Here is a 22298-nt window from a genome sequence, read left to right as displayed (position 1 = left end):
TTTTCTGTCCTCTTGGTATCTCATGGTATCTCTTTCTACAAGAGGTCAGAGAGCCTCTACAAGAGGTCACTGTGACCTCTTGTAGAAAGAGATACCAAGAGGACAGAAAAGGAGAGCACTCTCGCCCCCCTTACCGCAAATTTAACAGCCCCCTCGCCGTATGCTCGGTCCAGAGATTCTTAGGTCCATGCGCTCACCCCAACCCGACTCTGACCCGACTCTAGCCCGACTCTGACCCTCGGTGGAACAGCAGTCAATCACAGGACTAGTTCAACGAAATTATTGAAACGGTTCTATCAGTATGATCCTGTGATTGGTGATACGCAGGTTACGCTACGCAATTTATGCTCCATGTGAAAGCACCCTAAAAGTTACTGAACTTGAGATTAGTAAACTTTACTGTGATTGGTTAAGGCCCGTTCCCACAGTGGCTAGTTAGCTTAACCAGTTGTTAAGTAGTGATACCAACCACTGACACAAAATTCGGTAAGATATTTACAAGGTTAGATTTTGACAAGTCGCATTTTCGCAAATAAGTTTAAAAAACATATACATATATATTGATATATTTGTGATTGATAAATTGATGTATATATACAACATATAGTGTATATATATTACATATATATAACCTTGTAAATAGCTTACCGAATTTTGTGTCAGTGGTTGGTATCACTACTTAACAACTGGTTAAGCTAACTAGCCACTGTGGGAACGGGCCTTAATTTCAATCTAATCCCAATCCCAATCCGTAGTCTGATACGGGCTTTAGGTTTCTCTCTAGTTCGCGCATCTCTGGTTCGGGCCGCGTACGGGGACTACGGGGTGTCGCTGGCGTGCGCTGGCGAACGAGAGCAAACGAGAGGCGTGGTAATCGTCGGTGATATCGCTTCCCGGCGGTTCTGTTTGGTGCGAGTTGGTTAGCCGCGGCCGTCGTCGTCGTCGCGGGTGTGCGTTTTGTTGGGACAAGAAACGAACGCGGTGGTGTCGGAATCATGCTCGGACGTCTCCCTGCGTGCGTCATCGATGTGGGCACGGGGTAAGCACCGTCCCGGAACGGATCGATCTGCGGAGGGCGGACTCGGGTTTAGGTTAGAGTACCCGGCCGATCTGTCATCCCGATGACACGCACCTCGGCCGAGCCCACCGCGGGCCCGCGACCCCCTCGCCCCTCGCCCCTCGTGGTGATTCACGCGTTAAATGTGGAGAAGACAGGTCGTATCGACGCGCGTAGAAATATCCGCCGCCCACGCGCTATCGACACGCGCTCGCTTATCTGTCTAATCGGCGCCGTTATCTCGCAGCTACACGAAACTGGGATTCGCCGGGAACAAGGAGCCCCAGCTGACGATACCGTCGGCGATCGCCATCAAGGAGACTGCCAAGGTCGGCGACAATAATGCCAGGAGAATTACCAAGGGCGTGGAGGACCTGGACGCCTACATCGGGGACGAGGCCTTCGAGGCCACTGGATACTCTGTCAAGGTACTCGCTCGCGAGCCGTTCGCTCGAGGCAATACTCATTTTCCTCTCTCCCGACGATTTGTTCCTGATCAATTGCACTTTTTCTTGCCGCAACTTGCAGTATCCAGTGAGGCACGGACTGGTGGAGGACTGGGACTTGATGGAGAAGTTTTTACAACAATGCATTTTCAAATACCTCAGGTCGGAGCCCGAGGATCATTACTTCCTCTTAACAGAGCCACCCTTGAACACCCCGGAAAACCGCGAGTATACCGCGGAAATTATGTTCGAGTCGTTCAACGTACCGGGACTTTACATAGCTGTGCAAGCTGTTCTTGCCTTAGCAGCCTCGTGGACAGCCAAGAACGTAGAGGACCGCACTTTAACGGGCGTCGTTGTTGATAGCGGAGACGGCGTGACTCACGTAATTCCAGTGGTACGTTACAGGAAAACCCATTGGAGATCGTTTCGTGTCTGACAGTCGGTGGGTTTTTGCAGGCGGAGGGTTTCGTCATAGGAAGTTGTATAAAGCACATTCCTATCGCTGGTCGCGATATCACCTATTTTATACAAAGTCTGCTGAGGGAGCGGGAGATTGGGATACCGCCCGAGCAGTCGTTAGAAACGGCCAAGTCGATCAAAGAGAAATACTGTTACATATGCCCGGATATATCCAAGGAATTCGCCAAGTACGACAGCGACCCGACGAAAATTAAAAAGTACGAAGGTGTTAACAATATCACCAAGCAACCTTTCGTGGTGGACGTCGGATACGAGAGGTTCCTTGGACCGGAGATATTCTTCCATCCTGAGGTGAACGATTAGCCCGCGCGTGTGACTGCTAACTTACATAATCGACAGTTTCTCTATACATGTATGAATGCTTCAGTTCTCCAATCCGGACTTTACGACGCCGCTCAATGAAATAGTGGACGATGTGATTCAAAACTGCCCAATCGACGTCAGGAGACCATTGTACAGTAATATCGTATTATCGGGTGGCTCCACCATGTTTAAAGACTTTGGCAGACGGTTGCAGCGCGACATCAAGAAGATCGTTGACACGCGGCTCAAGCTCAGCGAGACGCTGAGCGGCAGTCACATTACGGTAGACATCGCGATAATTTGCAATTCGTATACGAGCGGCAGTAACACCCCGCGCTTGCTTTACAATTTTAATTCTGCTTGTGTCATTCTAGCCGAAACCAATAGACGTCCGCGTGATATCGCATCACAAGCAACGTTGCGCGGTGTGGTACGGTGGCGCATTACTGGCCAGCGATCCAGAATTCTACACGGTTTGTCACACGAAGAAGGCATACCAAGAGTACGGTCCTGGAATTTGTCGCTACAATCCCGTATTTCACAGTATGGTTTAAGAAATAAATTGGAACGAGAGCACACGGCGAGCGAAATCATTTCCAAGAGTATTGTCATTTTACGAGTGCGAGGACTCGGGTAATCTACTTCTTTTCTTTTCCTTCTAACTTGGTGCTAAAATGCAATTAAAAGTAATTCAAAGATTCCGACTTGTTTGTACTTGTTACAAAATCATGTCGGCATGTTTGAGTACGTAACTCGAATTTATGATTGTAGATTATGAAACGTATGTTTAACGATAATTTACGTTTACTCCCGTTCTTGGGATCTCATCGATCATCGTTCATGCTGTATACGCGTATATATCTGTATACACTGTCTACGAGGCGCATTTCCATAGACTTTACTATGTATATTTACTGCAGTATAGGTATATTTATCATATTTACAAGTTTAAAAAAAATGCATATACAATAACGGATTTATGATGTTATAACAATTGTCTGTTGTTTAATGCAGCGATGCATAATACTGCAATACTACGTGCTATATTCAGAAGCATTTTTACATTGAGCAGAAATTCTAACAAAATTGCAATTTTTATATATAAAATTTCTTTATAAACGAAATCAAATGACTCCGAAATTATCTTTGTATTGGATTATCGTATGTACCGACTACTTTTCTGCATTTTTACATGTACTATTTAAAACGATATATGTGTATTACTTAAAATTGCACAATTTGTGTAGATTTCTTTCTTCTTTTAGCGTTGTTAAGTTTCATATGATTAGGGAAAGCTGTTATTATGCGTGGTCATCGTTCTCCTCACTAGACAAACAAATATTGCAATTAATATCATTGATGTTTTTAATAGCGTATGAAAATTTAATTTATACTTAACAGCCCGTAATCGATCATTTATTTTGAGTAATTTAAGTGAAATTGAATGAATTGGATAATCAGGACATTACGTCCCGTCAATGTTTCTTTTTTCTTACTTCTGTACTTACAATAGATTTAAATCATTTAAAGCAGCAGTTGCGCCATTGACATCCGTGAAAAGCGAAGAGAAAAAGAGGGAAAAGAAGTTGGAACTGCTTTCAGCTGGCCTGTCGTTTGCCCTAGGCCTTTCATAAAGATCGATACTGTCTAGTGGCGGCAATGGATCGTGCGCCAGCATTGGGTCTTCGCCCTGAATCTGATATAATATACAAGCTTTAATAAAGTTTTAACGCATGTGTTTCTCCACACAATAGTGCAAAGTGCGAGAAATTACCTCTTGGCCATTAACTGTAACATCCGGCAAATCTGATAATACAATGTGCCTCAAAATGTTTCTTGGCAGCTTTCCGCGGTAGCGTTTGCTACGCTTCACTTGACAGTACTTGATATAATCGTCCTTAGACTCGATACGGTTTAGCACAGCGTGCACACTTTCCTCCAACCACGGTAAAATATCTGCCTCCTTCCAGAGATAGAAGCTACGGACTACATACAACTTTTGCAGCTTCCCTAGAGCTGGCGATGTGCTGACTTCTGCTTTAGAGGTGAAGAAATCGTGGCACATTATCTAAAGAATGAAATATCCGATTAAACATAAGTAGGATTTTTTTCCGAACACTCGGTGTGCTCTGAAACAACGGATTCCCAAGAAATGTGGCATCTGGGCAAAATCTTTAAATCCGCAGTACCTTCGCATCTGTTTGAATGCTACATTTCTCCAACAAGATCATCAATACACCCGGAAACATGATGAGAGCGTTTTGCAGGAGCGTATCGGCGTCGGATTTGTTTCCCAGACGAAAATGAGCCAGTGCCAGGCTGTACGCGATGTTTGGCAATTGAGTTAAATTTCTCGATTCTTCCCACAGATTGCAAAATTTCACGAACCATTCGTACTCTTTGGCTTTCAAGGCGTAGAAGTCGATGGCCAAGACCACCGCTAACGGATCGTCCTCGGGATCCAGTGACAAAACTAATTTACAAAGTTCCAAGCTCGTTCTGAAATTTTTCACGGGAATTAACGCGAATTCTCATTTCTTTTTTCCGCTCGACCTGCCTCGCGGGTATTTACCTATAACAAGCACGTCCGCCGACAAATCCAAGATGCTTAAAAAGTGTTATAAAAAGCGCGCGATTCTGTTGCTTCCTGTAGTCCAATCTGCATTGCGCGGACGATATATTAAAGAACGGATGAAACGCACACTCCAAGCAGTACACAGCCCGTTTAATAAACTCCGCTGCATATGCCAAGTCGTCGTTCATTTTACATATTTCAGATATTTGCAGGAGGGAATCTATATGGTAAGAATGAGTGTTTACTATATTCTGAAACATAAGAACTTGTATTAACATTTATATACCAAATAGATGTAAGTGATAAAATAATTGAAGGTACGCCAGAATTGCAAAGCGCAAAGATCTAGATCGGTATTCATAGTCGGATCTTATATTCAGGACCGTCTTGAATTTATCTAAAGATGCCGTATGGAACATTTCATTAGCTACGCCGATGATCTTAAGAGTCAGAGCACAAGCCCAACGTAATAGTTTACGACAAAGACGTAAGCGTAAACGCTTCAGCGTATGTCGTACTTATCTCCGATTACATTTATGCCAAAGATTGTCATTGACGTAAGCTATTACATTGCCTTGTGCTCTAACCCTAAGACGGTCTTGAATTTATCTAAGGATGCTGTATGGCACATTCAATTAAGGAGGATGGTTGCTGAAATGAAGATGATAAAAATTAATTCAAATTTATAGAAAATATTCGTCTATGGGAATCTGTCCTTCATGCAAAAGTCTAAGACGATTGTCTGCATGGTTGTCGAATAATTAATTATTAAAGTTATACTATTACACATGGCCAACATAGCAAAGTATTACGATATCTGTAATTTAATTCTCGAAAGCATGTTAAAAATTATAAGAATTTTATAAAAATAAGTGCAAATAATTCTATACATATTTACGAAAAATTTTGATAATGTATATATATATCTACATACAGAGTGTTAAATTTCAGACGTAACAGGTGGAATATTTCGTAAACAATGCATTTTAGAAAGAAATGTTTCCTACAAAAGTTGTAGGGTTTCAGAGGGAACATAACATAGTAATATTCATATAACCTTGGCACCCTGTATATATACATATATGTTCTTGATAACTACGTAGACAAGTCATTTCAGTATTCTTCAAAATTCTTCGTATATATGTATAGAATTATTTGCACTTATTTTTATAAAATTGTTATCATTTTTTACATATATGTATTTTTATTTATTATATATATTTATATATTGTATATGTATATATATTATCATTTTAATATATATATATTTTTTATAAATTTGAACTCATTTTTATTTGAGCACCAACCACCTTAACTACGGAGTACCTAAAGGCGATCTTAAGACAGTCTTAAATATAAGATCTGACTATGAATACCGGCTCCAATATTGCTAAGGCTGATGGCAGAGGACGACCCGTAAGCGCTTAACACTGTCCTAAGTCGTAGACGTAAGGCAAGGCAGAGAAAAACTCAAGTCGTGAAAGTTTCTTGTATAAGAAAAACTTAAGAGACTTTCACGACTCGAGTGTTTCTCTGCCTCGCCTTACGTCTACGACTTAGGGCAGTGTTAAGCACTTTATACGGATCGTTCTCTGCCATTAGCCTAACGCTGCGTGTTCACTTACAATTATGTTCTCCGGATTCAGACTTTCAACAGCGTCCAAGAACCGATATTGCAGCTCTGTGTAAAAGACGCTATGTTTATACATAAAGTACTGTACATTCCCCGTAGTCTTCATAGAATGATCCGGAGACATGGACAGTCCAAATTTGGTAGTTGGCACCCAAGTGTTATCTTGCGGGCCAATCAACCATGTCTTCTTTAAATTCCCAGGACGACCTTTATTTTTCTTGCTGCAAAAGAAAAACAATACAACACTTGTATCAACAGGAGCTGGTAAATCGCGGCATGCAATCTTATCCATGTGAAAATTGTACCTTTGCCCAGCCTCTATAGTCTTAGTGCCGAAGATCTTCTTCAATTCGTTATACGGATTCAAGTGCTTACGCTGTACAGTCAGTACACTCTCCTTGGACACTCGGTCGACCCATTGCGCTTCCATAACTTGACTACTGCAGCCCGGCAATGGCTCGCCAAGCAACTTGTTCACCTCCTTCACGCTTCGTTCGATCTCGTCCACGTTCTCATTGCACTCGGCATCGTGTTCCTGCTGGCTCCTCGCTCTCTCGTTCTCCGGCCTCCTGTGCTTTTTCTTCCGCTTCCTACGCTTCATGTCGTTTGAATCCACGCCGTTCGCAGCCGGGTCCTCGTCCTCGTCCTGCTGTCTGCCGTCGGTGTCCTCGTCCTTGTCCGAGTTCTGGTTCAACTGTGGGCACAGCTTACTGTCAACGTCGCCGTCGTCCGGGCGGTAATAAAATGTGCCGAGTCTTACGTACCACGTCGAATACGTTGAAACACTTGGACCTGGCGTTGTCGGTCATCGAGACTTCCGGGTCGCTCGTGTCGTCGTTACCCTTGCCGAGAGTCACGTCGCTGCCGTAAACCTTCTTCATGTACCGCGTGGACATCTCGGAATACGTGTGGAATGTGTCTCTTGTTACTTTCTCGTCTCGCGAGAACGCCTGTGGCTCCAAGTGCTCGTGATCTGTAAAATTCGCCAAATCGTGATCGGAAAATCAATACGCCCTCGCCTGGTGCACGTCCGAGCAGCGAAGCGCCCACAGCTTCCGATCGCACAGTCAGGCGGACGGTCTCCCGAGGGAGGGAATAGTACCTGGAATGCTCTGGAAGAGCTGAAGAAGAACTTTGTTCAGCTCTCGATCGAAATACGGGAGATTTGAAGGTCGCCGTGGACCGAGGGCGAGTCAAACGAGGGCGATCGACGTCCGACGAGAGCAGCCGATGGAAGGTTAACGACGAGGAAAATCCCTCTCTCTCCTTTTCTCCCCCTTCCTCGCTCGCTCTTTCGTTGACACGTCGCGCAGCGCACAGCCGCTCAGTGCTTCTCAGCTTCTGTTGGCTTCTACCTCTGACCGGACGACGAGCTGTCGGCTCACGCTGATTCGCCGGATCGGACGACTGGCGTTATCCAGCTGATCCAGCCAGAGCGCTCCGCCCTCCGCCTCGACTGTTACCGCTACACGCGATTATGACGTTGGCCGCGAGAAGCCCACGTTGGAGTCGGATGCCATTTTATTAGCGAGGAGAACCGGAGAGTCCGCTGCCAGATTTTCAGGAGGAGAAAGGAGGAGAAGTAATTACAAGTTATTTTTTCACGTACTGTTGATTACGTAAGGATTATTAGTCGGGATTAACAAAGTGCCAGGGTATGTTGACGTTTACGTTCCGCCAGTACTTATATGCTGATAATTCTGAACCAGGAGGGACGAGAGCTTATCGGGAGAAGGCGGCCCCAGGAAGGATCGACGACCTCGGCGCAGTATGGAAGGAACTGGAGGAAAAGAGGGAAGAGCAAAGCCAGTCTAGTAGTCGAGAGAGAGAGAGAGAGCTAACGGTGAGAGTTGAAAGTTTACGGTGATTTAACTCTTAAACTACACCCGGGGTCCAGGAGACCCCAACAAAAGTTTACGTTTAAATATCTCCTATATAAAATGTCAAGTTGGGACTTTGACGCCATTTGTTGTTAGTTGAAGTCTTCCTTTTTAAGACTACATTAGTTGTGGGTCCCAAGGTGCTAGTTGACTAGTGACAGCCGTTCAAAGTAGACACTTCAAAACGTACGCTGGGGTCAATCTGACCCCGCATGTAGTGTACGAATATTGGGAGAAATTTTTTTCATAATTTTTTTTGTTTAATTTTACTGCATTTCAACTAGAAAAATGTAAGTGTTAATTTAAAACTAGCTACGCTTACACTTGGCGCGAGACACTACCGTGTCTCGTGATACCGTGTGATTTTTTTAAAATTAGTTATAACATAAATTATAATACTTTTAGATGGTGTATAATTTGAGAACTCGGAGCATACGCCAGATGCTGTATTGAAATAATGTATTCAACCTTTATTTATCATATATTCTGTTTAAAAAAAACATTTTACACGCAAAAGACGAATAATATAATTAATTTTTATTGCAATGACCAGTAAAAATGTGCCTTCAATTTTTCCGAAATATCACACCTTCGGTTGTCAAAGTAAATACCTTTTTTGGAATGTGCACTATTGCAATTTTTTTTATCTTAAAGAACATTGTTTCAAGAGTATCCAGTTAAATTTTTAGGTTAAAATATTAAAAATGGAAGTTATTGAATTTTAAGTAAAAAACGGCATTTTCTGAGCTTCTTTCTACATTTTAATTTTTTAAAATTATTGCAATCATTACTTATGGCTCAGACCAAGTTTATCCTATTTGTTAATGTTAATATAACATGTCTAATTTTTTACAACATCAAAAAATGAATAGTATCATTGCAGCAATTGTTTAAACTAGCGGGGGTCAGATTGACCCCATGTGTAGCGTATATCTCAAATAGATAGTGTGTAGTTTAAATAGGTTCGTATATCTAACGCCCGGTTTCACCGCCGCTTAACTTTAAGCCTTAGCTTAATTCGTTGTCTCTTTCCAACTGTTACTCTAGAAAGAGACGAACACGAATTGACGAATTAAATTAAGATTACAGTTGAGCGACGTTTGATGACACCAGGTCTAAGTTGATTGACCGACGTCCATCTTTCTAGTTTCAGAAATTGGGAAAACATAAAAAGTTAAACCGGGATTAAACTGCATTAATAGAAATGGGCATAAAGAGTCGGTTTCTTATCGCTTCGCTGACACTGATTTGACTTTAGAAACCACTTGTCACCGGCGATCCTAATAAGTTGCTTGCGTATGCCAAACTGCAGAGTGAATCGCAGGTGAGAAAGTGTCCACGCGAGAATCGACGAGCATGACCGTCAAACTGAAGCTGAAGGACGTGAAGGACAAGCTGAGGGAGGATACTCTGGACCTCAGCTTGTGCGACTTGGAGGAAGTGCCTGTGCGAGAAATCGTGAGTCCTCATTATTTTTCCTCTCTCTCTCTCTATCTCTTATCGAACCATAATAATAGGATACTTATGGGAGCTAACTTTACTTGTGTGGAATATCAAAATATCTTTTATGCAGGGTTGGGTAAGTTATCTTTCTTTTTTAACTAAGTTAAGTTAAAGTTAACAGCCTTGAAAATTTAACTTGGTTAAGATACAAGTTAATCCATAATAAAATTAATGGAATTAAAAGTTAAGTTAATAATAAAAGGAAATTAAAAAGTTAAAAGTTAAATTTGTCTTATTTTGATATAAAATCTCAGAGACTCGCGATTACGTAAATTGCGTTGAATTTCACGACCAGCGTTTGGACAATCAATCACAATACACGAAATATGGCCCATTTCATGTGAACAATTTCACGTAATTTCGAGAATCAAAACCCCAAGGTCCCCATGTAATGGCTGTGTTCCAAAATTCATTGTCATTGTCGTGTATTATTTGTAGATTTTTAGCGCTGGCAGTGCATTTTGGAACACAGAAACTACCAATGTAGGCAGACGCGTGGCGTCTTGTAATGCCTTTGTTTATAGCACGGCTAACTTTAAGAAAGGTAAATTAAAAGTTCAAAGTTACCGATAAAATGCAACTGCATTCAGTTAAAAGTTAACAGGCTATAATGTAACTAAGTTAAATTAAAATTATTTAACCTTTTAACTTAGCTTTTATCTTTTTAACTAGACACTACACAACCCTGCTTTTATGTAATTCTTTCAATGGAATTGTACTCACTGATAGATAATTGTGGGACAAGCGTAAAGGCCTGCGTCCACGCTGCTAGAACTTGGTCCGAGTTCTAGTTTTGCGAAATGTGTGCTATTCCATAAAAGTTGCAAGTTCTTAGTGGACACGGGCCTTTCCCAGTGAGAAATGATTCGTCGATCGACGTCAATTCGACGGTGTCGATGTCGATTCGACGTCGTTTCGACGTCGATCGACGAATCATTTCTCACTGGGTTCCGTAACATCGATATTGTTATATTACATTTACATTGTTGAGTAGAAAATTATAATATTGATGTTACTTGTTCGATGAGTATTGAATTTTCCTGGAATTAATGCGCCATCGTTACAAAATGTGAGTATTTCGCAGTGATTTCCAAATTATGTTGTTACGTTACAGGCATCTCTTAGGAAAGCAACAAATGTCAATTTATCAACCAATCTTTTGGTTTCGTTGCCGGTACGTTATTCCTCGACTATTGTACGATTCGGCGCTAGAAATTTTTACGTAATCTCGATATTCACGTGCTGTTGCAAACGTTGAATCTTTTGCAGACCACTTTTGTTACCTTGAAACAAATTGTAGTACTAGACCTCAGCAGGAACATGTTGGTCGAGCTTCCCGAGAATTTTGGCGAGATGACGCAGTTGAGACATTTGGATTTGTACGCCAACAAGGTAAACGGCCCTTTATTACCCGATGGCAAAATTAATGTGTAATCTGCGTGCAACTTACAGATCAGCAGATTACCTCTGAGTCTGAGCGAATTGAAAAACCTCAGGTGGCTGGATCTCAAGGAGAATCCCTTGACCGAGGCGGTAGCCAGTGTTGCGGGACCGTGCAGTAACATGCGCGAGTGCCAGGCGTGCGCTCGCAACATCGTCACATATCTGTCCAACGTCAAGCTCGTCATCGAAGAGGAGAGATTACGTAGATCCAATTGCGTTACAGGTGTGCGCTCGCCTCGCCTAGTCCCGTCCGAGGGGTAAACCACTCGTCAAAATCATGTGCATACACCAATGTCTACTAATGCCCAGTAGGCATTACTTGATCTTATCTTTATAATGCTCCAGCAAGGCCTAATGCCCAAAACATGCCTAAAGCCTTGTGTCCACGATCCAAGAACTTGGTCCAAATTCTAGTTTCGAGAAATGTGTAGCCAATCAACCTGCAGCTATTCCATAAAAGCTGCAAGGTGATTGGCTACGCATTTCTCGGAACTAGAACTTAGACACAGTTCTTGGATCATGGACACAAGGCTTAAAGCCCAATGTCCATGATGCTAGAACTTGGTCCAAGTCCTTGGTCTGAGAAACGTACAGCCAATAAAACTGCCGCTTTTCCGTAAAAGCTACAAATTGATTGGTTACAAATTTCTCAATTCAAGAACTTGGACCAAGTTCTAGTATCGTGGACATTGGCCTTAATAATGCCCGGTAATGCCTGAAATCTGTACACCACAATGCGACTTGCCCCTCGGTTCTCTCGCTTGAATCGCGCATAATCTTATAGTATTACCGCGCGGCGTTGCAGGCGACGCGATCAAGGAGGTGGCGGGCGCGAAGAAGGAGGGCAAGAGGAAGAGAAAGAGGAACACGGAGATGGAGAAGACGAACGGGAGTAAGACCGACTCTCCGACGCAGAGCGAGGCGTGCTCGCGGGACAATAACGATAGCGTAAGATTAACGGGATCGTCGTCCGACGACGCGTCCGCCTGTAAATCGTACAAATCCACAGGTAAACCAACTCCTTGACGATCTTTCGTTCGCGACGTTTTCGTCTTAAATTTTCTCTTTAATATTATTTGTGGATTTTTCATGCTGCTCGGCGATCCAGGCACCGGGCTGTGCCGCTCTCTCACCTGCGTGATCGTGTGGTTCTTCGTCATCAGCTTGTTGCTCACCGTCGCGCTGACGTTACTCTCGTGGCGCTACGAGCGGCAGACTGACACGTTTCTGCAGAACGCGCAGACGTTGTCCGGCCTGCCGTTGAAGAATTATCATCGGCAGACGACGGATTGTTTGCAGCGCATAATAAAGATCGCGGCCGCACAGTTCAAGTCGGTCGTCGATGTGGTGAGGGATTTTGCGCAGCTCCAGAGTGACACGAGCGAGGCGGAGAGAGAGCTGTAAAAGCCCGTTTCAATTGCGGAGGTCAGTACGACCGGAGGAGCCATCTGAGTGAAATCACCGAAACAATGCATTTTCAGATTTTCTTATATCATGAAAGTTTATTTTCGTCGAAAAATGAACGAATAAAGATATATTCCTGGTAAACGATCCAAGATTTTTTTTGCAAGATTTTAATACTACGTCTGCCAGAGAAAGAAAGGTTAGGACCACGGTCTTACATACAGGCAGTGAACTCTATACATACTGGAATGAGTGATCTATTGTTCTGGCTGTTGCCGAGAGAGAGGTGCGTTTGGGTGAATCCTTGTCTCCTTCTAGTACTACCTGATTGGATAGTCGCATATAAATGACGAGAAGAAGGGCGTCATTTATATGCGATTATCCAATCAGGTAGTACTAGAAGGAGACAAGGATTCACTCAACGCACCTCTCTCGGCAACAGCCAGAACTAGAGATCACTCATTCCAGTATGTATAGAGTTCACTGCATACAGGTCTTGCAACTCATATGGTGGGGGTAGGTCGAATTTTTAAGCCAAAAATCGTTCGTCTCTTGGCCACAGCAGTGAACTCTATACATAATGGCCGTGTTCAGCAGACACAACTGTTGAGTGAGCGCTCAGTATGATTGGTTAATACTTTTAGATCCAGCCAATCATATTAAGGCTGCGTTCGGGGAGACGCTATTAGCGCTGAAAACGTCAGTCTATCTTCGTCACTCACTGTACGTCGAACAAAGATAGAAGACGCTTTTAGCGCTGAAAGCGCGCTCCCCGAACGCACCTTCAGAAATCATTGAGCGCTCACTCAACAGTTGTGTCTGCTGAACGCGACCATTGGCCGCGTTCAGCAGACACAACTGTTGAGTGAGCGCTCAGTGATTTCTTAACATGATTGGCTGGATCTAAAAGTATTAACCAATCATACTGAGCGCTCACTCAACAGTTGTGTCTGCTGAACGCGACCATTGTCTCCTTCTAGTACTACCTGATTGGATAATTGCATATAAGTGACGCCCTTCTTCTCGTCATTTATATGCGACTATCCAATCAGGTAGTACTAGAAGGAGACAAGGATTCACCCAAACGCACCTCTCTCTCGGCAACAGCCAGAACAATAGATCACTCATTCCAGTACGTATAGAGTTCACTGCTTGGCCACGAGGGTCGCTGCGATACTGTAGTACAGCCACAGTATAACCAGTATGCCCACTCGCTCTTTTGTTCCACGTTTTTGTTTCAACGCGCCGATCCGTACTGCGCACCCGACATGTTCTAATTATGACCAATCACAGGATTTTTGTACGTGTGTTAGTGCAAAGTCGGTGTGACATTGAAAAATTTGCAGTGTTGACAAATAACGCGCGCGTTAATACTTTTATACGTTGGAGCAAGTAATTACATTAATTACTTTTATTAGAACATTTTTTTCATAGGCCATTTCCAATAGGAAATTTTCCTTCAACCAATCCAACGCGTCAAAAATTCTATTCCCTATTCCTGTTGCCTGTTGCCTCGCATTGTGTGATAGGCTTTACTACAGGGACTCTAGCACGACTATTGGTTAGACGTGGCCGTATTGGATCCGGACTGTGGAGCCAGGAGCCAACAAACTCATCAATAAGACAATACAGGGACTCTACCCGTAGCCAATGAACCGCTCGCTCTCACGGAAAGTGAGCGACTCGATTGGTCGCGCCGCGTCGATTCGCGATTGTCTCGCTTTGCGCACGCGCGTATACGCGTCTGCGCACAGCCGAGAGGAGAGACTCTCGCGCTTCACAAGCATTCACAAGCGGCGTAAAAACAAAGGTGGGAAAAGGTTAAAGGGTAGACGTAAACCGCCTTCAATCTGCTTCGCGCGCGAATTATACCGAGGATGGAGAACAGCGGCGAGAGCGGAGATGACGGTCCCCTGGGTTCGTCCTTCTTAAGCGGTGGCACCGTCGCGACTTCCTACATTGGCGTGCAGTCGGACGACATGGAAGGTAGGTTAGCGTTCCCTCGGGAGAGTCAACGTCAGGCATGGCAAAGCGACGACCCGAGGGATACCCGGGCTTTCGGCCGCGTCCACGTCGGATTCCGAAGCGGAGCGGACGAGGATACGAGCTGTTTACGCCTCGGTTTCTCCTCGTCGCTGAATTGCTCCACGCACGCGACCGACGACTTATTATCCGCCGAGATAGAGCATCCGCGCTCTCGAGAGCCTCGCGTAAATTGCGCTACGACGACATGGGAACGCATCGACTCCGTGTACTTGCTTGAAAAGATTGATACTCTGTATTTAGACGGTATATTTACATGTTAGGTAAATGTAATATTTACATGGTACGCTCCCTCGCGAGTCACCGTGGGCCAGATCGCGCTAATAAAGACGGTGTAGAAATGGTAAGAAACGTTTCTTCATCGACAGATGATCCTGAGAACACAGACGACTCGAATCACGGCACGGGGGACCCCCTACAGAGCCCCGGGGTCTCCACCGGCGGCGGGCCGCTCCGCGAACAGGATCGCTTCCTGCCGATAGCGAACGTCGCCAAGATCATGAAGAGGGCCATCCCGGAGGCCGGCAAGATAGCCAAGGACGCGCGCGAGTGTGTGCAGGAGTGCGTGTCGGAGTTCATCTCGTTTATCACGTCGGAGGCGAGCGACCGGTGTCACATGGAGAAACGTAAGACTATCAATGGCGAGGACATTCTGTTTGCCATGACCACGCTCGGCTTCGACAACTACGTCGAGCCGCTGAAAGTGTACCTGCAGAAGTACCGCGAGGCGACCAAGGGCGACAACCCGCCGGGCGCCGGGACGCCCGCCGGCAACGGCAAGACGGAGCCGCCGAGCATGTTCGAGGATCAGTTGTTCGCCATCACGGCGACGGCGGCCAGCGTCACCACTTCCGACTCGTCCGTCATCTACAGTTACGCGTCCAACGAGCAGATGCAGTTTCAGCTTTCCTGATCATTGAGAGTCAAAGTGATATTGATATAAGTATTTATCGTATTTGTTCCGAGACACACTGTGTGAGTTGTGTGGGGACGATCGCGCGCGCGCGCGCGCGGATCCAGTCGCGCGGAGGAAGAAGGGGGAGCGGTTCTCGCTTAGCAATACGCATAGCAAAGTATCTTTAAGTTTTTAACATTAAGATGACGATCATTGTAAGGCCCGATCGAGGGACGATGTGTCAGCGACGAAGTTAAAAGTTAACTTTAATCTTTGTAAAGAAGCAACTTGTAAGCGGTGTGCGTTAATAAACCAGGAGACTTCGCGAACGAGAGCCGTGGTCGACGTGGCGTTGGTGTGGTTGTTTCCCTTCACTTTCTTTCGAGTACACAGCAAGGATAGTAAAAACGTAGCCGATTCCTTTATTCTTCTATTGTTTAAGCTCTAAGACGCATTTTAGACTACTTTAGAGAGCTCGCGGTTCAGGCCGCGACGGAGAAAACTAGGGTCGCGTAGGTCGGCCGTGAACCGGCAGTAAATCGGCGTGTGGTACGTAGAATTCATTCGGTAGAAAATGTTGCTGATTGCGCGCGGATCACATTGTCCCTCCTCACTCTGGTAACTGGGCGGGCGAAAGCAGAAGCTCGTGTCCCTTGGTCGCCGGCGACACCGAGCGGCTCGTGGGCGCGACCGGACCCTCTCGCTCCCGTTGCGTCGACGGCGGCAACAGCGAGGCGGTCGACAACGTCCCTGGTCCCGGTCGCGCGTCCGCCTTCCTCGCCTTCTCCTTGTGCGCGGCGACGTGACAGAATCGCCAGCGGCCGCACTGGCCGCAGTGGCACAGGCAGATGCACAGCAGCACGCGGAACAGGCAGCACAGCAAACCGGCGCACAGTAGCGACGGGCCGACCAGCCTCAGCTGCGGGCTCAGGAAGCCCTTCTCCCCGGTGCCGACGAACGAGATTACCAGGCCGAGCGCGGTGGTGCCCAGACCCACGTAGAGCACGGTGTTGACCGCCGCGCTCACCTCGCCCCGCTGCCGCATAGCGTTGCTGCTGTCATCTTCGTCGTCGTCCTCGCCGCTGCTCCCGTAGCAGTAACTGGCGTCTCTTATCTGAACAAGACCAGAATTCGAGCACGTAAACACCTCCCATACAGCACAGATGGTTGCAGTTACATTGCAGAAACGTTGCAATCTTGCAGAGACATTGCAGGGATATATAGCAATATTGCAGTAATGTTTCAAAAATAATGAAAATAGTATATTTTCTATTTTAAAAATGTTTCTAATTACGAGAATTTTATTATGTTATTTTCGTTGATACCAATAATGCGCGAATTATTAAGTACTGGATCAGTGCGGTGTTGCTCGCAATCTCTATCTATTGCGAAGCGACATAATCTCCTTAGGTTGCTTTGCAATAGCTTGCTATGTATTGAAAAAGGCCCGGATGCATATGTAATTAGTAAATTCTCTGCTTATGTACAACAATAACAAATTATTCCAAAAATATTGCTATAATGTTGCACTCTCTCTGAGGGCGGACATTTCAACGTTGCTGCAATCCTCCAGAAACGTTTTAGCAATGTTGCGCAACGTTGCTGCAATATTGCAATCTTACAATGTAACATTTCTACAATCTTTCTGTGCTGTGTGGTCTTGTTCCGTAAACGCTTTGGTTTACATTCCGAATCCTTTTCTTTTTTTTCCTGCCGATAAAACTGCCACTAAAATTGCTTTCGAAGGATTCTTATTGGCTGGAAAGGTCTTTTGCTGGCAATTTTATCGAAAAGAGGATTCGGGGGCTCGATCGTGAATCTTTCCCTCTAGCGCGAACTCGTGTTAAAGTGAAAAATGTCATTGACGAATATTGAATTCTTGAACGAGATCTTTCACTTTTCACGAGTTCGCGCTAGAGGAGAGGATTCGTGATCGAGCCCTCGGAATACGAACCTTTTACTTTCTCGATCTAATTTCTAACGCAAGTCTCCGATATCCCCTTCATCTCTCTTTAACGTTACGCGCCAATTTCTGCTAAAGTTACCCTGTTTCTTTTCATCCATCGCCGATGCGCCTCGCACTGCTTCGTCCTGTAGCCATCCGCGCGATAACCGGGCGACGTGGGAGATAAGGGAAGGGGCGAAGGTCTGTTGCATCCCTGCCACGCTGCCTTGCCGCCAGGTCCCTGACCGCCGCACTGAAATACGTAACTCTCAGACGTATGGACCGTCACGGAGCCCGAGATCGAGACCGGTGCTGCGAATCGCATCATCTCCCGTTAACGCATCGAGTCGTCGTGCTCTCTCTCAAACGATTCGGTTCGTTTTTCCTCTATACTTCTCTCGTACTTTGCAAACTACTTTGAACTCTGCGGCAAAAAACCCGCGAAACTATTGTGTATCCGCAGCATCCTAGATTCGCCAATAAACACGTGTAGGACCTATCCTCTTTTGCGGCTCACTCGAACGTTGACATGCGTCTTACGTGAAATGAATGGCATATATTAAGTTGCTTCAGAGATGACGGTCCACATTCCGAATCCTGTTTCATCGGTAAAAGTGCCACTAAAATTTTGCAGGGTTCTTATTGGCTCAAGGATCTTTTACAGACAATCCTTTATCGATGAAAGAGAATTCGGAACACAGGCCGATGCGTGTGGCAAAAAGAATGCGTCATCTACCTGGCGAGCGACTGACACGTTCGTTACGCTCACCTAGAGATTGCTTGGTCGATCCGAGGAAATGCCAATCAACGAGGTAGGCGCGGATCTGACGGTGCTTTCACGGTCTCTACTTTGGTTTTTTGCTCATAACAAGTTCGGTTCCGGACGTCAGTGCCCCGGGAACCGCGCGACGCGCGAATTTACACACGGAGAGAATTTTCTTTTAAAAACCCTAAAAAATCGTGTAATGTCGTGGCACACATGGCATTTCGAGGAATTTTATGACAATTTCTTGAAATTTTGCCATACATTTTACTGGTAAAATTTTAACAAATTCTCATTAAATTCTTCAAAATGCCACGTCCCACGATTAATTTTAGAAAATTCTCTCCGTGCGGCGTTCGCGCATAGGAATCGAGATCGCTTTTGCCGTGAAATTCTTTCGATATTTGAGTTTCATGAGTTTTTCGAAATTTTACTATACATTTTACCAGTAAAATGTGTAATAAATTTTCATAAAATTCTTCAAAATACCACGTTGTCTCATAATTACATAATTTTCAGGTAAACTTTAAGAAGAAATTCTCTCCCTGCGTCGTTTGCGCGTAGAAATCGAGCTCGCTTTTGACATTTGATTTTTATATGAGTATTTTGAAATTTTACCAGTAAAATGTGTGGTAAAATTTCATAAAATTCTTCAAAATGCCACGTTGTCTCACGATTACATAATTTTCAGGCAAACTTTAAGAAGAAATTCTCTCCCTGCGTCGTTTGCGCGTAGAAATCGAGCTCGCTTTTGACATTTGATTTTTATGTGAGTATTTTGAAATTTTACCAGTAAAATGTGTGGTAAAATTCTTCAACATGCCATGTGGTAAAATTGTTGATAAAATTCTTCAACATGCCACGCTGTCTCACGATTACACAATTTTCAGGCAAATTTGAAGAAAAAGTTGTCTCCGCGCGGCGTGTTCGCGCGTAGGAATCGAGATCGCTTTTGCCGTGAGACTCTTTTGATACTTACCCCGTAAACGTACGATCGTGGGGGATACCGTGGTAGCGGCGGAATGAGTCTGGTGGCGAAATTGGAAGGTAATTCTCTAAAATTCACCGCCTTACCCCCCCGTAACCGCTGTTTGTCTCGTCTAAGTAATAGAGCGGCCTGCATTCCGCTTATTCATTTGCGTGCACCCTATCGATCGAGATCCCGAAGCCCCGGATCGTTTTCTTTCCTCTCCTTTCCCCGGACACGATGCGAAGAAACGACCGGACCGGTCCACCTCAAAGTTCCATCAGCGATCGACACCGGTCTAACGTCGCGCTATACTCGCCATCGGCATCGATCGCCGCTCGTTCTCGCCGATGTCAATCGTGCGGGAGGCATGTTTCACGCTATACTGAAATTACATTACGAGCCTTTACAGTCCGAGACCTGCGGGGCCTGGAGGGATATTCGGGCACGGTGAGAATCTGTCGCCTCTCTTACGCCACTCGGCGGGTTTATCGCGTGTTACACGCCACCAGACAGCCGATCGATGCTATTTGCTGTACAACGTTGCACGAGGTGCCGGCAAAAGAGATACGTGGTGCGATCGTAGGAAGCGTATGCGCTCTGAGCGAGGGTGAGTCGCGGCTAAAGCGATAGAGAAGTGAGCTTGTAATTCTCATTAGTCTAACTCGTCAATGCTCGCACTCGGCAGAGATGATCCAATTTCTCGGTCAACGAGTATCCGGACGCGCGAAACCGAGAAAAATCAAAAATCAACTTTCCCTCGTCGAAAGTTGCGGCGAGAGAAAACGTGTCTGTCTGAAAATTCTTACTATCTCGATCTTGATAAATAATATAATAACAAAGTCTCCGCAGAGTTGAGAGTTTGAAAAGGGGCAAAAATGATGCAAGCGGGCGTTGTGACTATTTCTAAAATACATTCACAATGTTTTTGTTATCCGACGAACCGGATCCTCTCTGCCTGATGCGCACATTGCGGGGGCGGGCGCATTTATCTCGCTTTGCATGATTTCTGTGATAAGTACGCGTCAACTATACATGAAGAGACACGGAAGGTCGTGACGGTGACTCGGGTGAGATATAGAGGAAAGAAGAGAGCGGCTAAAAAACAGCGTGAGCCCGGAAGAGACTATGAGAAGAAAGAAAAAGAGTGTATGTATGTGTGCTCGACGATGTTACCCACCTGTAGCTCCGACGTAGGAGGCGAGACTCGGAGATCGAGGATCGAGGGCGGCGGGAAGGGAAAGTTGCTGGACTTGTTGGCCGGGAAGGTGGTGGCGGACGCCGAGGACTCGAGGGAGAGCGGGGGCGGCGAGATCGGGAAGTGGATCGGCGAGACCGGGGCGACCTGCTGGGACCTGTGGTGGTCGCCGCGACGGCGCCGATCGTCGACGACCGGGTGGAACGCGGCGGACGACGACGACGTTGACGTCGCGTGATGCTGCTGCGCCCGCGGGGCCTGCTGTCCCGCTGATGCGGCTTGGTGCGGACGGGCGAGCTTGGTCGGGTGGTGGTGGTGGTGCTGATGATGCTGGTGCTGGTGCTGGTGCTGGTGTTGGTGCTGGTGCTGGTGCTGATGCTGATGCTGGTGTTGGTGCTGGTGCTGATGGTGCTGGTAGTGCTGCTGGTGGTGACGCGCGCCAGGCGGTAGGCCGGTCTTCAGTCTTGACGGGACAACGTTCACCGGCGCCTGCTTGTTGAGCTGCAGCCGCTTCTGCTTCCTCCGATTGGCGATGCTCGCACCACCCGCCGCGGCGTACATCGCTACCGGGCCGCTTCCTCGCTTCCCGTCTCAAGGCGACTCTCCCGTGCCTCGGGGCAGATCCCCCCCCCGATTCCTCGTTACGAGCTACGTCGCATGACGTCGATGACCGGCCCGTGCCATGGCGTGCGCCTCCCGCACCCTCGTTCTAATCCCCGAGGGAGTGTTCGCCCCCTTTTCCTTGCCTTTCTCTCACTCTTTCCCTTGCCCCTCTGGAAAGGCAAGAAACATGACGGAGCTACCGCCCGTCTGTGTCTGTGACGTCCGTCATTACGGTCTACGTCTCTAAATCACTACGCGGCAAGCACGGCTAAAAGCACGAGCCACCTTACGTTGGGTCAAGTCGCCGCTAATCGGCGAACGCGTAACGTCTTCTTGACTTGGCGACTCGTGTACACACGTGGATACGAGCGACCGCCGTCGCGTCCTCCACGTGCCTTGTTCTGAAAGGCGGGGGAACGTTTTTCCTTGATTCAACTGATTTCCCAAGTTCAAGTCAAACAATATATCCAATATATTCGGTTTTAGCAATCGTTAGTAATGTTGTATCTTCTACATTTTCACTATTTAAACAAAGATAAATATACATACAATTGTTCGGATGTTAGGATAGAACCGGTAGAGAAAAGGGAAGCGAGAGATTGTAGAAAACAATTATCGTCAAAGTCAAACGTTATACATTACGGATATTGCAATCAATTATAATCACTGTTGCACATTTTTAAAAGTAATTTTAATGTTAATTAATTCAGTCTTCAGACAAAATTGCAAAATTAATGTATCCAATAATCCGATTAAAGCCCGCCTCTCTCAGGTGAAATTATTAATTATATATTATACAGGGTGATTATAATTAAAGTTTAACTTTCAAAATGCTGTAATTAAACAACAACTGTGCAGAATGACCTGAAATTTGAACTGAAGATGCAGGAAGAAGGGGGAAAGGGTATGACATGAGAACACACTTAGTTCCAAATTGTAATAGATGGCGCGAACAACTGAACATGGGTAGAGACCCTAGAAGATAGAGACTGGACAACTGGCGGAAGTGTCCACAAAATGGCCGTCAGTGCCGCGATTTAATTGAATCTTGTGCTGCTGTGTCGTGTAAGTAATATGATTTTTTTCATTTACACACAATCTCTAAATGAAAAAAATCATATTACTTACACGACACAGCAGCACAAGATTCAATTAAA

General features: G+C 45.5%; 5 protein-coding genes across 12 annotated transcripts in view; 3 read left to right on the top strand and 2 right to left on the bottom strand.

Moving 5' to 3' along the window:
• The first annotated feature begins 823 nt into the window (after nucleotides 1-823).
• LOC105557758 (actin-related protein 3) lies at nucleotides 824-3519 on the top strand. The gene is made up of 6 exons (XM_012005076.1): nucleotides 824-1039; nucleotides 1305-1485; nucleotides 1586-1900; nucleotides 1963-2277; nucleotides 2354-2572; nucleotides 2664-3519. The coding sequence occupies exons 1-6, from the start codon at nucleotides 996-998 to the stop codon at nucleotides 2841-2843; spliced, it is 1254 nt and encodes a 417-aa protein (XP_011860466.1). The 5' UTR covers nucleotides 824-995; the 3' UTR covers nucleotides 2844-3519.
• LOC105557759 (transcription factor 25) lies at nucleotides 3200-7767 on the bottom strand. The gene is made up of 9 exons (XM_012005077.1): nucleotides 7600-7767; nucleotides 7262-7470; nucleotides 6803-7191; nucleotides 6490-6718; nucleotides 4862-5115; nucleotides 4479-4788; nucleotides 4064-4357; nucleotides 3798-3985; nucleotides 3200-3615 (listed from the first exon to the last, which is right to left on the bottom strand). The coding sequence occupies exons 2-9, from the start codon at nucleotides 7391-7393 to the stop codon at nucleotides 3591-3593; spliced, it is 1821 nt and encodes a 606-aa protein (XP_011860467.1). The 5' UTR covers nucleotides 7394-7470; nucleotides 7600-7767; the 3' UTR covers nucleotides 3200-3590.
• Nucleotides 7768-7977: 210 nt separating this feature from the next.
• On the top strand, nucleotides 7978-12874 carry LOC105557761 (leucine-rich repeat-containing protein 59). 6 transcript variants are annotated; one of them, XM_012005079.1, is made up of 9 exons: nucleotides 7978-8079; nucleotides 8207-8340; nucleotides 8783-9339; nucleotides 9525-9835; nucleotides 10995-11054; nucleotides 11150-11272; nucleotides 11333-11546; nucleotides 12129-12332; nucleotides 12432-12872. In XM_012005079.1, the coding sequence occupies exons 4-9, from the start codon at nucleotides 9734-9736 to the stop codon at nucleotides 12725-12727; spliced, it is 999 nt and encodes a 332-aa protein (XP_011860469.1). In that variant the 5' UTR covers nucleotides 7978-8079; nucleotides 8207-8340; nucleotides 8783-9339; nucleotides 9525-9733; the 3' UTR covers nucleotides 12728-12872. The 6 variants fall into 6 exon arrangements, with proteins under 6 accessions (XP_011860469.1, XP_011860470.1, XP_011860473.1 ...); XM_012005080.1 differs by lacking the exon at nucleotides 8783-9339 and having other exon boundaries at nucleotides 9690-9835; XM_012005083.1 differs by lacking the exon at nucleotides 8783-9339 and having other exon boundaries at nucleotides 9636-9835.
• A 1424-nt stretch (nucleotides 12875-14298) lies between these two features.
• LOC105557762 (nuclear transcription factor Y subunit B-4) lies at nucleotides 14299-15999 on the top strand. Its single transcript, XM_012005085.1, has 2 exons — nucleotides 14299-14713; nucleotides 15139-15999. Exons 1-2 carry the CDS (start codon nucleotides 14605-14607, stop codon nucleotides 15681-15683), a joined length of 654 nt encoding a protein of 217 aa, XP_011860475.1. The 5' UTR covers nucleotides 14299-14604; the 3' UTR covers nucleotides 15684-15999.
• An 83-nt stretch (nucleotides 16000-16082) lies between these two features.
• The window catches only part of LOC105557763 (protein tweety), a 13344-nt gene continuing 7128 nt past the window's right edge, over nucleotides 16083-22298 (bottom strand). For 2 of the 3 annotated variants that reach the window (XM_012005087.1, XM_012005088.1), the window contains exons 2-4: nucleotides 20521-21311; nucleotides 17711-17863; nucleotides 16083-16779 (exon numbers count right to left, since the gene is read on the bottom strand). In XM_012005087.1, the coding sequence (XP_011860477.1) occupies nucleotides 16276-16779; nucleotides 17711-17863; nucleotides 20521-21099 (1236 nt within the window). In that variant the 5' untranslated portion in view covers nucleotides 21100-21311 and the 3' untranslated portion in view covers nucleotides 16083-16275. Of the gene's footprint in view, nucleotides 16780-17710; nucleotides 17864-20520; nucleotides 21663-22298 lie in introns of all 3 variants that reach the window. The other variant, XM_012005086.1, reaches the window with a different exon arrangement.

Source organism: Vollenhovia emeryi, unplaced genomic scaffold (assembly GCF_000949405.1).
Source record: "Vollenhovia emeryi isolate VEMERY1.0 unplaced genomic scaffold, V.emery_V1.0 DF939422.1, whole genome shotgun sequence".
NCBI classification, from domain to species: domain Eukaryota; kingdom Metazoa; phylum Arthropoda; class Insecta; order Hymenoptera; family Formicidae; genus Vollenhovia; species Vollenhovia emeryi.
Note: the sequence above shows the minus strand (reverse complement) of the source record. Positions and strands in the feature narration are given on the sequence as shown.